General features: G+C 50.8%; 1 protein-coding gene across 1 annotated transcript in view; it reads right to left on the bottom strand.

The window, feature by feature from the left end:
- Window positions 1–566: 566 nt before the first annotated feature.
- The window catches only part of LOC147613479 (vesicle transport v-SNARE 11-like), a 32,449-nt gene continuing 19,675 nt past the window's right edge, over window positions 567–13,340 (bottom strand). Inside the window, exons 2-5 of the mRNA XM_086781420.1 lie at window positions 1,766–1,824; window positions 1,463–1,651; window positions 1,093–1,263; window positions 567–951 (exon numbers count right to left, since the gene is read on the bottom strand). Coding sequence (XP_086637546.1) covers window positions 799–951; window positions 1,093–1,263; window positions 1,463–1,651; window positions 1,766–1,824 — 572 coding nt within the window. The 3' untranslated portion in view covers window positions 567–798. The remainder of the gene's footprint in view (window positions 952–1,092; window positions 1,264–1,462; window positions 1,652–1,765; window positions 1,825–13,340) is intronic.

Consider the following 13,340-nt stretch of genomic DNA (forward strand, 5'->3'; position numbering starts at 1 on the left):
AACCCCCCCTTTGAGGCTTGGCAGGGGTGGCCCTCTAGTTAGGCCTTGTCTTTTGAGCAATCAAAGCCCAAGTCTCTTGGTAACAGGCCTTAACAAGATTCTACTTTGACCCCTGAAGCTCACAAGGGGACAGGTTTCAAATGCAGGCATCAGGGCATCAGATGTCCACCCCAATATTTAAAAAATTTAAAAGAAAAAAGAAAACCTTAGCTTCTACAAAAGATTTTAAGTGATTTGAACACACATACAAATGGCAAGCAGGCACATGCATGCATGCCCAAGGCACTTGTGTGTCCAAGCGGGTACTAGTGCGCTACATAGAGGAATCCAATAAAACCACATTACTGTTTGTGCACACAAATCTAGTGCTGCTGACAGTTCATAGATACCCTGTAGCAAATGCCAAAAGGTAACAGAAGACGGGGATCGTAGTATCAAGAATTAACAATGCCAACCATGCACAAACTAACCACTGGGGTTCATAAAACAACCAAATAATTGAAGCGTGAGTGCGGATGGGATAAAGTGGGGTGGGGGGAGATTGTCCAGGGGATGGGGAGGGTGAGAGAAAAAAAGGATTTACTATGATTTCTTTGCAACCAACAATCCAAAGAAAATTCTCAAAACCATAGCTACATTCTCCATTAATCAAAGCCTACTTGATAGCAATAACTAATGAAGAGTCCATACTCGAAACACATCCTACAAGGCCAAATACACAAGTTTGCGTCTGCACACAACCAGAAAAGATTTCCGAACATCCACAGTTTATTTAGTAATGGATCAGTGTCCATTTCATCAATTTCTTAACTTCAGATAGAGTACCACAGCTATAATGACGAGCAGCAGAGCAATGAGCCCACCCATGATCCACTTGTTGCGTCCCATCCTGCTTGTCATGTTCTTCAGAATTTTCTTGCTTCTCCCAAGATTGTCATCCACTCCATGCAGCTGATACAAGAACTCCCAACTCAAACCAAAACGTGTGTGTGTGTGTGTGTGGTGTGTAGAGATATATAGAGAGAAGGATATTCCACGCAGCATGCAAAGAAAGGCTATGGGAATATTGCACATTAGGCTTCAAAGTCTTACCGTATCAGTTGCATGTAAGAGAGTCTGGCGCTGCTGGTGAAGGTCTTGAAGGATGGAGACACCTAACTCTTCAGTTTCCAGCATCACTCTCTTACTGTCTTTAATTCTATCACCTGACTGGTTTAATCTCTCAGTTGACGTCAGCAACCTTTGTCTTTGATCTATCGAAGCCTGCACACCAATCACACACTTAATTATCTGCATGTGTTTACACACATTTATGCGTGAGCGTGTACACACATCCATGTAAGCCTGTGATGCGCGTGAAAACTTCTTGTGAATAAATGAAATGAACAAATTCCTGGAGAGTAACAAAAAGACCCAAGGAAAAGGAACATTATGAAATTATTGCACTACAGAATATAAGCACCGTTGCACTGCTAGCAAGTCCTGCCTCCAGCAACTCATCTCTTGAGTTAGAGTACTCATTCGAGGAAGCCGACTTTTTGACATCCTTTTTCACATTATTCAAGTCCGACTTGTACTCTCTAAGCTTTGCCAGAAGAGCCGACTTTTGGCTTGGCTGCAAGCTGCGGGCTTCAAGGTCCATTCTGCGGATCTAGGAGAAAAACAAGCAGAAAACAGTGCATACCATCCTGACTTAGCACAAGTACTTAAGAGAGGAAATGATAAACCGACCCCAAGACACAGTCGCTTTTCTTGCTTTACTTACCAAAGACTCCGCTTCCTCCAACCCTACATTCAACTCTGCAAGCTTTTGTTTCTTTTGTTCTGCATGGAAAATCCCAGCTACTTGGTAATTAGAAAACTCCAAGCTTAAAATCAACCTTGTTCAGACTGGGAAAGGGTTCTTCTTTGAAAGGAAACCTAAACCACTTTGCTCAGATTCCAACATGCAGAACAGATGGTGTATGTGCATACATAATTCCTTACGAGAAATATACATAAAATAATACAATCTATCACATGTTCAGCCACTAGCACATGCCACTGCAGCACAAATGCATAGTTACATCAATTCGAAATGGCTGATGTCTGTGCAAGAAAATAAGGCCTAAAACTAAGAAACAAAACCTGCTAAGAAACAGCAGGTCTTTAACATAAATGAAAACTCAGATTGGGAAAAAAATACGAGAGAATGTTGAAAGAAAGAGGAGAACCCCCCGTCGCCTTTCTCCCCCCGCCCCCCCCCCCTCCCCCCCTTCACATCTTGGCACCTGTTTCCTTTCACCGTCTCCCCCTCTGCCTGCTGCACAGAAACACCCCCCCCCTTCTTCACATCTTGGCACCTGTTTCCTTTCACCGTCTCCCCCTCTGCCTGCCTTCCGCCCCTGCTGTGCAGAAACACACACACCCCCCCTGCCTGCCCTGTCTCCCCCCCCTTCCCCCCCTCATTTTCAGCCCCTGTGCCTCTCCCCTTCCCCTTTCTCCTGCACCTGCTTCCATTGCCCCTCCCGTATTCTCGTCCCCTCCGCCTTCAGCCCACCAGCCTTGTCTTCCCTTTCCTCGCATGTTTTTCAGTGCTTCGGGGCTTTTATTTTTCAGCAAGTCTCGGCTTCATTCTGGTGTTTTCCCTCAAGAGGACTCCATGGCAGCTGCTCCGTCAACCCGACCGAGGCCGTCGTTGCTTGCAAATCTTTCTCCGAAGCGGACTTACAGATTCTCGCCACGACCGTCGCATCATTAGAGACCTCCACCCTGGTCTGCAAGATTGTTGGGAGCCGTCCCGCACGTGGACAACTCAGGGATCTTTTGCAGGCGAGCATAATTGGTGCACCTGCAAAGATCACCGACATTCACCCTCTGCAATGCGGATACTACCAGGTGGAGTTCAACTTGCCAACGGCGTCAGACCGAGTCATGCAGCAGAGCCCCCTCGCATTGCGTTTGGCGCAAGTCTTCTTTGCACAATGGCAGCACGGCTTCGATCCTACGTCTGACCCTCTGGGTGGTGTGTCGGGCTTCGCAGTCATAGTTTGCTTCCCAGGCCTTAGGAAGGAATACCATCCCTCCGCATCTCTGTTGCCTCGACGGACTCAGTACCTCATTGTATATCTATTCCTGGTCTCCAAGGAGACCCCATCCAGCAGCGTGTGGAGTATTCAGGCCTCCCAGGCCATTGCTTCATTTGCAGGCAGATGGGACCCTTAGCCAGAGCTTGCCCTCAACGACAGTCCAAGAGACAGCCACCAGTGGTTCCTCCCCCCATTCCTCGTTCAGATCCTCACCAAGGGGCAGAGAGAGAGGCAGCGAAGCACCAGGCCCCGTCTACAGACGACCGAGCTGCCGGCGAGTGGCACACGGCTGGCCCGCGCTCGGGGCCCGCGCTCGGGCTGCCAACCGACCACCAGAGCTGAGCACCGCCACCGCGCGCGTCAGGCTAGCAGGTCTCAGGAGGATTCGGTTCTGTCACAGAACCGTTTTGAGCATTTATCTCAGCACTCTCCCGTTGCCGACGGGCCCCCTCCAGTCATAGAGCGGGCCCCCCCGGCCCCACCGGTTTGGTGACCGGTTCCTCGTCGAGTTTGCAAACCCCCCCCCCCCCCCCCCCCCCCCCCCCCAGCCCTCAGTTTCCCGTGAGGCCAGCAAACCTAACTGAGCCCCCTGCGGCCCCCTCCCAACAACCCTCCTCTCCAGTGGATCTCTCTCAGCAGCACCACTCTCCGACCTCTCCACCCCTCCCTCACATCCTCCAGGATCTTGGGACACCCTGTGGATTGCAGTTTCTTCCGATGCCTGCCGGCGGAAGGGACGTATATTTTCAAGGAGACAATGGCCCCCATTCGGGTATGTGTGGTTTTTCACCACTCCAGACCCTCTACACCAAATAATGGCACAATGATCTTCTCCTTCCCCTTGAGTGCTGCCCTGGGGACAGAGTGGGATTCAGAGTCAGTGGCAGCTGCCATCCATAGACAGGCAGTCGAGCACTCCCACCATCTTCACGATCTTCGCATCACTGACATTCTCACTCACTTTTGGTCTTTGGCTAGGATGGAGTTTGGAGGCTCAGCCCACCGAGACAAGGACAGGGAGATGGTGGCCTCCAACCTGGAGGTGTTGCTTTTCGTATTCATGCATACTTCTGTAGCAATACCTCTTCCCCCTTCCCCCTTCCCCCTTCTTACAGATACCTCCATTGTGATCGATGGAGCCTGGAGTATGCATATGCTCACACTCGGATAGAGTGGCATCACATGGAGGACAGGATCAGTGCCCACATGGCATGCCTTCGTCCCCGGACGGATTGTGACTATTCCCCGTCCAAACCCTCGCCCAAGACTCTTCGAGTGAAGGGCAATTCCGCCAGTGCTACATCACACCATGATTGATATGCGGATCGTCTCATGGAACATTCAAGGTTTAGGGGGGCCTCGGTGCTTTCAGAGACGAGGCGTCCTTAGAGGAGAGCTTAAGAGAGCTATAGTGGGGAGACCTATTGACATTCTTTTCCTCCAAGAGCATCACCTTTCTGAGGGGCGCACCCACCACTGCGGGAAGATTTTACCAGGTAGGAGTCATACTTTTTGGTCTCCATCCTTTGGCCCTTCAGGGACGTAGGGAGCAGTGTGTCTTTCTGTCAGTGAGCAACTCTTGCCGTCGATGACAGGATCAGGAATCATAGTTCCAGGGCATGCACAATGGGTCACCATTCTGATTGGTGAGGATAGCGTTGGCTTCCTCAACATTTATGCCCCGAATGCTGCTGCAAGTAGAGCTCTCTTTTAGAGCACTGTACGATGGGCCCTTCTCCAAGCTGATTTTTGGTGCATAGGCAATGACTTCGATATGATAGAGGCAGCAGAGGATAGACTTGGAGAAGGCACAGCCACAGTCTCAAGAGAGGAGCACTCTACCTAGAAGGAGATGATTCTAATTCTCAGGGGACAGGACCCTTGGCATCTTCCAAGAGTTTGGGCGTAGCCCTAGGAGTCTTAGCTTCTCCCAATCGGATAGGAGGAGCACTGGCCCCAACCTCTCTCGACTGGACAGGTTTTACGTCGACGAGTAGTATTGCAGCCGTGGGGGCATGGTTGGTATCTTGGCAGGCACTACTTTTTCAGATCATGCCCTAGTTATTTTGTCCCTAGAGGACCCCTGGAGGCATGACAGGCATGCGAGCTCCAAGATTCCAGACAACCTCATTCAGGACCCCACTATCAATAGCCGGATTGAGAAGATATGGGCGGGACTGGACAGGCTCTGCAACGTGCACTCTGTGACCTACGGGAGATCAGTGTTTTCTTACAGGAGGCAGCCCAAAGTAGATTGCAAGGATTTCGAGAGCAGGAGAGGAGTCTGAGGAGGGGCCTGACCTCTTTACAACGGCTTCAAGAGAGTTTCCCAGACAGTCCGTGGATTGAGAGTCAGCTTGCTACCGCCCGCTCGGAGATTCAGTCCATTGAGGAGAGGAGGATGGAGTACAAATACCATGCCATGGCTTCTTTCTGGACTCAAGCCGATGACAGAGTTACCAGAGATTTCTTCGAGATTGCTGGCCCCCACAGGAGGAGAGACGATATTCGCAAGCTGTGTGACTAAGATGGAGCTATTGTTTCTGATTCCCCCCCATGTGAGAGCCATTGCCACGGATTTCTTTTGATCTCTTCTCATTGGTGCCCCATCATCCCCCCCAGGTGATGGACACGCACAAGAGGGTCTGGCGACACACGAGAGAGGTGGTTCCCCTCTCCCTTCGGTCTTTCTTATTAACCCCATTCACTTCAAAGGAGTTGGCAGAGGCGGTGATAGCATTACCCATGGGCAAATGCCCGGGGGCGGACGGGCGGGCTTCCTGTCTCTTTCTTTCTTCACCACTGGGACCTCATGGAAGGCGGCCTTCGTGCTGCCTTCAATGAGATTATGCTCACACGTGCCATGTCAGAGAGGCTCTCAGAGGGCTTGATACACTTGATTCCCAAGGAGGATGGTGATAGATTGGAGATCCGCCGGTGGAGACTCATCACTCTCCTAGGGATAGCTTGGCCAAGACTATCAGCAGGAGACTTCAGCCTTCTCTCCCAGACTTGATTCACAACACTTAGACTAGCTTTGTTCAAGATCGGAGCATTTTGGACAACATCTTTACCTTTTGGGAGGCGATAGCTTCAACCAGGATGTGGCAACAGGACCTCATTGTGCTACTCCTAGCTTATGACAAGACGGATTGGAGCTTTCTAGAGGGCACCATGAGCCGGATGGGATTCCCCATGGAGTGGATTCGTGGAGTCTCAGGACTTTACTCAGCCTCACACAGCTAGGTTCTCATTCAGGGAGCCCAGGGCGACAGATTCCCCCTTTCTCGCTCGGTTAGACAGGGTTGTCCCCTGGCACCGTACCTCTTCCTATTTGTCGTCAAGGCCATGAGTAGTTTTCTCTCCGCCCAAGAGACCAGGCTTCAAGGATTGCGTCTTTCCCTCCGCACGCAGCACGCAGGAGGAGTTGCTGGACTCAGAGTTTGTTGACGGCACAGCAGCTTTCCTTGCAGGAGATGTGGAAAATCTCCAAAGATTCGCAGAGGCGATCGAGATTTTCTGCTGTGCATCAGGAGCGAAGATCAACTGGCACAAGTCGTGTAGTTTTTGGGTAGGTTCAACACCCGCCCCAACTTGGCGACTAGTTGAGGCTTTCCGGTGGATCCCGAGGGGCACTCCAGTTCGCTATCTTGGTTGCCAGGTTGGCATTGATCTCTCTCCCGAGCAACAGCTCGCTCTACTTCTTCTGCATATTCGGAAGAAACTTCTATATTGGAGCTTGGCAAGACTCTCCCTAGCAAGCATAGTGGTGGTGGCAAACTAGGTACTTCTAGCCACCATGTGGTACATCACTTCGAGCTGGGCCTTTTCTCAGGCATGTATTGGCCAGGTACAACAATTGATCCGAAACTTCTTATGGGCCGGAAGTCATGGGAGGCCAGCCAAGACCAAGGTGGCAGGAGAGTGATCATTCAGCCACATAGCAAAGGAGGACTTGGCCTCATAGATCCTGCTATCCAAAGCCGTGCCCTGCTGGGCAAACTGATCGTCAGAGGACTCCTTCCCGGTGGTGAGCCATCTTATTGGCCCGGATTTCAGCCCGCACTCCGAGCCTTGGGGGCCCATGGCCGTAGAGTACCAGATGGATCTTCACAGAGATGCAAGCCCGTGGTTTTAGCCCAGCTTTTGAGGTCAGATTTGCAGCCAGTTTACTTCGTGCTTGGGATCATCTCGGGCCTACCCTCAGACAGATTATTCCAATTGCCTCAGAGAAGCGGCTTTGGCGGCCTTTGGTTTGGAACCCCCTGATCCGTTTACCCACTGGCCACTTGCTAGGGACCCGCCCGCACGTATCTTGCGGTGCCTTGAGCATGGGACCAGCCAGGTCTCTTGGAGATTGGATTGCACACAAGCAGTTACCCCCGGAGGAGCAAGAGAGAGGCCGGACATGGATCCGGGGTAGAGATAGGCTCAGCATTGACATTGACACGGCTATCCCTCGGGAGTGGCTGACTCCTATTCCAGACCTGACCCCCTAGTGTGGCTAGGCATGTTTACCAAACATGATATCCTCGTGGCGGTCCACGGGAGTAGATGAGGGCAATGGTTTGCTCACTTTTTCTATTGGATACCATTGTAGACTAGAGAGATCAGAGCTTCCCTTGGAGGCTCCACCTTGCAGAGGATGAGAGTGTTTGGTTTTCAGCCATGGGAATGGCACATAGATCCGGCACCGGCCAAGGTGGCCAGGGAGAGACTATGGCGGCCATGGATTTGGGAGTGCCAACCTCTCATGCGGCTACAGTGGGACCTGGGAGAGTTGACTTGGCATGATCTCGAGGATCGGGAGGAGACTCTAGCTGCCCCCTTCTTTGCATATACAACGCGGCTTGGCCACAGGATCCAGATGCCCGAGATAGATGGCACATCGACATCAACAGCACATTGGCAGTCTCAGGGCCCATCACAGCACTTTCTTTCAGATTTTTGGAAGAGGCTTTGGGCAGCTTTCAGCCTAGAAAGATCACTCTCTTTCTTTGGTTGATGGCACACAAGAATTTGGCGGTCAATACTTGGCTGGGAGTTGGATGTCGGTGAGCAACTTGCCAACGGTGTGGTCACCTTCAGGAGTGTCAACGACATTGCCTTTGGGATTGCCTGAAGGCTTAGCAGATTTGGCAACGGATTCTCCGCATCTTCACTATGGACAGGGCATCGACCCGAATCATCACTTGGGGCACTGTCACTTGGGCCACAGACGCTGGAGTGGTCAGGCCTTATGAGGAGGATGGAGGAGGACTAGCGCTTCAGGTCTCTCACCATCGTATTGCAGCAGTACCAGTCACAACCCCACCTACAGGTGACTGGCAACCAAGCTCATGCCAGAGATGGGAGATTTGCAGTAGTATAGTAGCCTGGCAGCACAGCTGGCGTGCTAGATGGAGCAAGGCCATCGAGGGTATCCACACTCCGCCGGCTAAGACCATCAGGAGCATATGGCTTGATATCATTCACACCCTCCACGATCAGTGGGGGAAGTTACAGGGAGGTTATGATCGCATGCGGAAGTGGCGGGAAGCTTTCTTGAGACTTTGGAGGCCTAGCCCTTTCCTCATAGATAGAGGCAGTGACCCCATTTGGCATTACAAACCACCTGTGTGGTTGTCCCCCCCCCCCCCCCCCCCCTTCTGAGATAACCTTCTCCTCACACAACGGCCAGCTGGAGGAGAAGCGTCTCTTTCCCTTATGATCATTTGATTCCTGCCCTTAAAGATTACGAGATCAATTTCTCAACATTGCCCCATAATCTAGTAATCCTAGATCCCTTACTACACAAACCGTACAACACAACTATAGTTTTGCGAAGGACTAGTTTGGGCCTCAATTCCTATAGCAGCCCACTCTCAGTACATATCTTGCGACAACAACCCACTCTCTGTGCTACAGCACATCATCGTTTTTCTTCTACAATTTACCTCGGGATAGCAGCCCTCTCTGCTTACCATCTCACATCATCGCGACGGCAACCCTCTCTGCTCCTCACCACCCCTCAGGTATTGCAGCACCCTTGTCACTAGAGCTTGCACCACTCAAGACCGCAGCCTTCTCTGCTCTTCATCACCATTCAGGTACTGCAACACCCTTGTCACTAGAGTCTGCATCATCATTTCGCCTTTCGCTGCCACTACCACCTTGGAGTGCCTCTGCATCCACCGATGCAAGCCTTCAACCCCGACCACCTCACGGAGTGCCTTTGCCTCACATCGACGACAACCTTCGTCATCGATCAAGCTTTAGCTCCGACATCGTCTTTGCTTCTGCACTAGTCTTCTACTCATAGTCTCCTCACATCTGGGGGCCTCTTGTACATACTTTCACTCACCATCATATATACACTCACTCACCCATCTTATGCTGTGTTTTTTTGCTCTGATCTCTCGTACATCTGGTCCTTTCGTCCTTTTGCCCTCACATGCTATCAGAGCTATCGTGAGCAAAGCACACGGCATGGATCGTCTACCCGCACTCCTGGAGGACCAATTTTTCTCACTAGAAGTTGATTCTCCAAACTCTGATATGGACCACACAGGCAATGGGACTTTTTACTCAGAGGAGAGCCCTTTTCAAGATCTTACCCTGGGAGACGATCAACCCATCTACATCAACTCATCACGATCTCCCTCTCTGACTTTATCAAACTTTGCTTCCAGAGGGGGATACATTCCTTCTGCCAGAATGTTAGTGTGGGACCCTCACATCCTTCATTTTTTCTCATCTTCTCTCATGGTTCCGTTTTTGGCCTGAGAGGGGCAGTGTCAAAATAGCATTCTGTCCAACCCTAAAAAAGTTTTTTAGGTTTTATTTCATGTTTTTTGGGTCTTGCTGCTGGCCGACAGCCCTTGGCTTGGCCAACCAGCACCCCCTTACTATATATAGCATAGCTTGACCATTCATCATTTGTACCACATCATTGACCATATCAGGTACCATCTGTTTTGCTGCTGCTGCCGGTGCCTACACTATATCTGCTTCATCATCCTCGCCTGTCAGCTCCAGCACATCAGCGTTTCACATCTGCTCATGGGACAGCAGCCCTCTCTGCTACATAGAGCATACCATTGTTTTATGAGCTCATGGGACAGCAACCCTCTCTGCTACACTTCAGCATATCAGTGTTTTATCTTCAGTTCACTCTTTGGGACAGCAGCCCCCTCTCTGCTACTCTACAGCACATCGGCGTTTTATCATCAATACATATATTGGGACAGCAGCCCACTCTCTACTTCAGCACATCATCGTTTTTCTTCTACAGTTTACCTCGGGATAGCAGCCCTCTCTACCCACCATCTCACATCATCAAGACGGTAGCCCTCTCTGCTTATCTTCACCATCGACACCACTCGGGACGGCAGCCCTCTCTGCTCCTCACCACCCCTCAGGTATTGTAGCACCGCTGTCACCAGAGCTTGCACCACTCGGGCGGCAGCCCTCTCTGCTCTTCATCACCAATCGGGTACCACAGCACCCTTGTCACCAGAGTCTACATCATCACTTCACCTTCCGCTGCCACTACCCACCTGGAGTGCCTCTGCATCCACCGACGTGAGCCTTTGACACCGACCACCTCACAAAGTGCCTTTGCCTCACATTGACGCGAGCCTTCATCATCGATCATACTTCAGCTCCAACATCGTCTTTGCTTCTGCACTGGTCTTCTACTCATAGTCTCCTTACATCAGAGGACCTCTTGTACATACTTTCACTCACCATCATATATACACTCGCTCACCCATTTCATGTTGTGCTGTTTTGCTCTGATCTCTCGTAGATCTAGTCTTGCCCTCACATGGCATCAAAGCTATCGTGAGCAAAGGGATTGAAGACCTCGAGAGCACACAGTATAGATCGTCTACCCACACTCCCGAAGGACCAATTTTGTCACATGCATCCCGCACTTGGATGCCACGTAGACATATCTGTACAAGAGGGTGCAGGACCTGGGGTGGAAAACTCGTCCCATGTCAGCCCAATCCGGGACAAGTCAACCAGAGTTCCACTCCATTCGTCCGAGGTCAGGTGTGCATTGTCCTGCACATGAAACAATGCCAATCCACGCTGTGAGTCTCCCTCTGGAATGATGTCAGTTGCTCTGTGTTTTTGGTCTGTGGCCAGTCTCCAGATGCCAGACAACTGTGTAGGTTGCATGTAGAAGGGGGTATCCCTTAGGGCTACCCCAGAAAGGGGATTATACCCCATGTTTGGGCAGGGGGTAGGCCTTAGGCCACCCCAAGGGGCTCATGGCCCTTGCCCACCAGCCCAAGGAAGGGCTGGGCAGGCTGTCGGCCAGCCCAAGAGGGCTTGGCCAGGCAGCCGACTTGCCTTGGGCCAGCCCAACCAGTTGGCTAGCCCATAGGGCAGCCTGGATTGCAGGCGGCCAGAGCCCAGAAGGCTGTTCAGCAGCCTGCGCAAGTGGCCAGTCAGCCCATGCGTGAACACGCATGATTTTTCAGCATTAAATACTACTTTATGCAGTCATGAGGCTTTTTCAGTCAGCAGACCTGGATAAAACCAGCCGAATACCATTAGAGAGGGGTATATAAACCCAAAGCATAAATCAATTCATCTATCTCATAATTCTCAAGGTGCTGAAGCTAACTCAAGGGCCAGGACAGCCAAGGAAAAGCTAACGCAAGGGGGAAGGATTGAAGGTCAAGGGGGCAGAGGATTTTCCTCAACCAAGAAGGTTCAGGTTCAGTCTTTTATTTTCAGATTTGCATCATTCTAATAAAAGCAAATACACCATCCGTGGTGGGGGCCCTATAGAGGGTATTCGGGACCCAATATTGTGTCCTCTTCTCCATCTCTCTCTCTATTTTCTGCACATCTATATTTAGTTTTGTGCGTTATTTTCCGTCGTGAAAAGTGTGCTGATTTCTGAGCATTGAAGTTACCGATCTCCCCCGAAGCTTCCACATGTTACAGTGGTATCAGAGCCTACCTCAAGTGTAAAGATTCAAAAAGAATCCAGAAATTTTTCTCTCGCTCGTGTGGTTGGTTTTCAGACTCCGGTGGACCACCCCTTTCGGAGTGACTCCTGTCCCTCGAAGGACGGTTGGTTTTCACCCTCCGGAAGTCTCCACACATAGGGTGGATGGTTGGATTGCGCTCCGAAAAGGAGGTGCAATTTCCTGCTGTAGCGAGCTTCGACGACAAGAGAGACCAAGAACCTTGGGACCAAAGTGCACCAGGTAGCCCAGCTAGGGCATCAGGCATGAGTGTTAAAGAGATGTTCCAACGGAATAGCAAACCAAAGTACCAAGTTGGAAGAGCAAAAGGCGCAGATACTGGCTCTGGAAGAGCGCACCCGTTCTCCAGCTCTGCATTTTTCGTCTCCTCCTCCCTCTCCTTCTGTTCCCAGATTCCAAATCCTCTACATAGGGACCCTCTCGAAGGGTCACAATCGCAGCCAAGTTCGATGCTTGAGATGCAAATGCATGCATTGGAGATCCGACAACGTGAAGACGAAACCATGCGATGCGTGGAACATGAGCGATACCTTGCGGCTTTGGACGCAAGACTAACACCAACAACTTCCTCAAATCATTTTCCCAAGAAAATGAATTTCAATAAGTATAATGGTAAACTCGAGCCCACAACTCTTTATTCATGGTTGCATGAATTTGAAGCTTACTTTGCCATAATTAGAAAAAATGATACTGACAGGGTGATCTTAGCTAGTTGGTACTTGGAAGGTGAGGCCATTCCTTGGTGGAGCTGCCCACACCAGATTAGGTATGGCAACTTATGTTTGGGACGAGTCTGTCCGCGACCTTAAGCAGCGGTTTCTACCGCCCCATTACCTTGAGCGACTCGAAGACGAGTTTAGGGAAGCACATCAGAACGTGCAACCAGTCCTTCAGTTTGCCAATAAAATTTTAAACTTTATGTTTGCAATTGGGCTTATCCGATACGGACAAGAAAGGGCAATTCCTATATGGTCTTGACATGCAAATCGAGTGGGAGGTGCGTATGTTTAGGCCAGCCACCTTCGAAGACGCACTCTCGCTTGGCTGAAATGAAGCACAATGGCGGAAAGCCCAAGACTTCCCAGCCGGCTACTCCCAAGGCTATCACCTCGGGGGGAAGAGGCTAGAACCAAACGGGGTCTTCCCCAGGATAGAGCACATGAGCCTCTGACTCCAAGAACTTGACCAATGTGCCCAAGCTTACTCCAGACCAGAAAGCAGAGGCAAGCAAGACCGGTGGCAAGTTGAGTGCTGAGGAGATTGCTTAGTACGAGGAGGATAGGTG

The sequence above is a fragment of the Cibotium barometz genome, chromosome 43 (assembly GCF_041138505.1).
Source record: "Cibotium barometz isolate CiBa-2024 chromosome 43, ASM4113850v1, whole genome shotgun sequence".
NCBI classification, from domain to species: domain Eukaryota; kingdom Viridiplantae; phylum Streptophyta; class Polypodiopsida; order Cyatheales; family Cibotiaceae; genus Cibotium; species Cibotium barometz.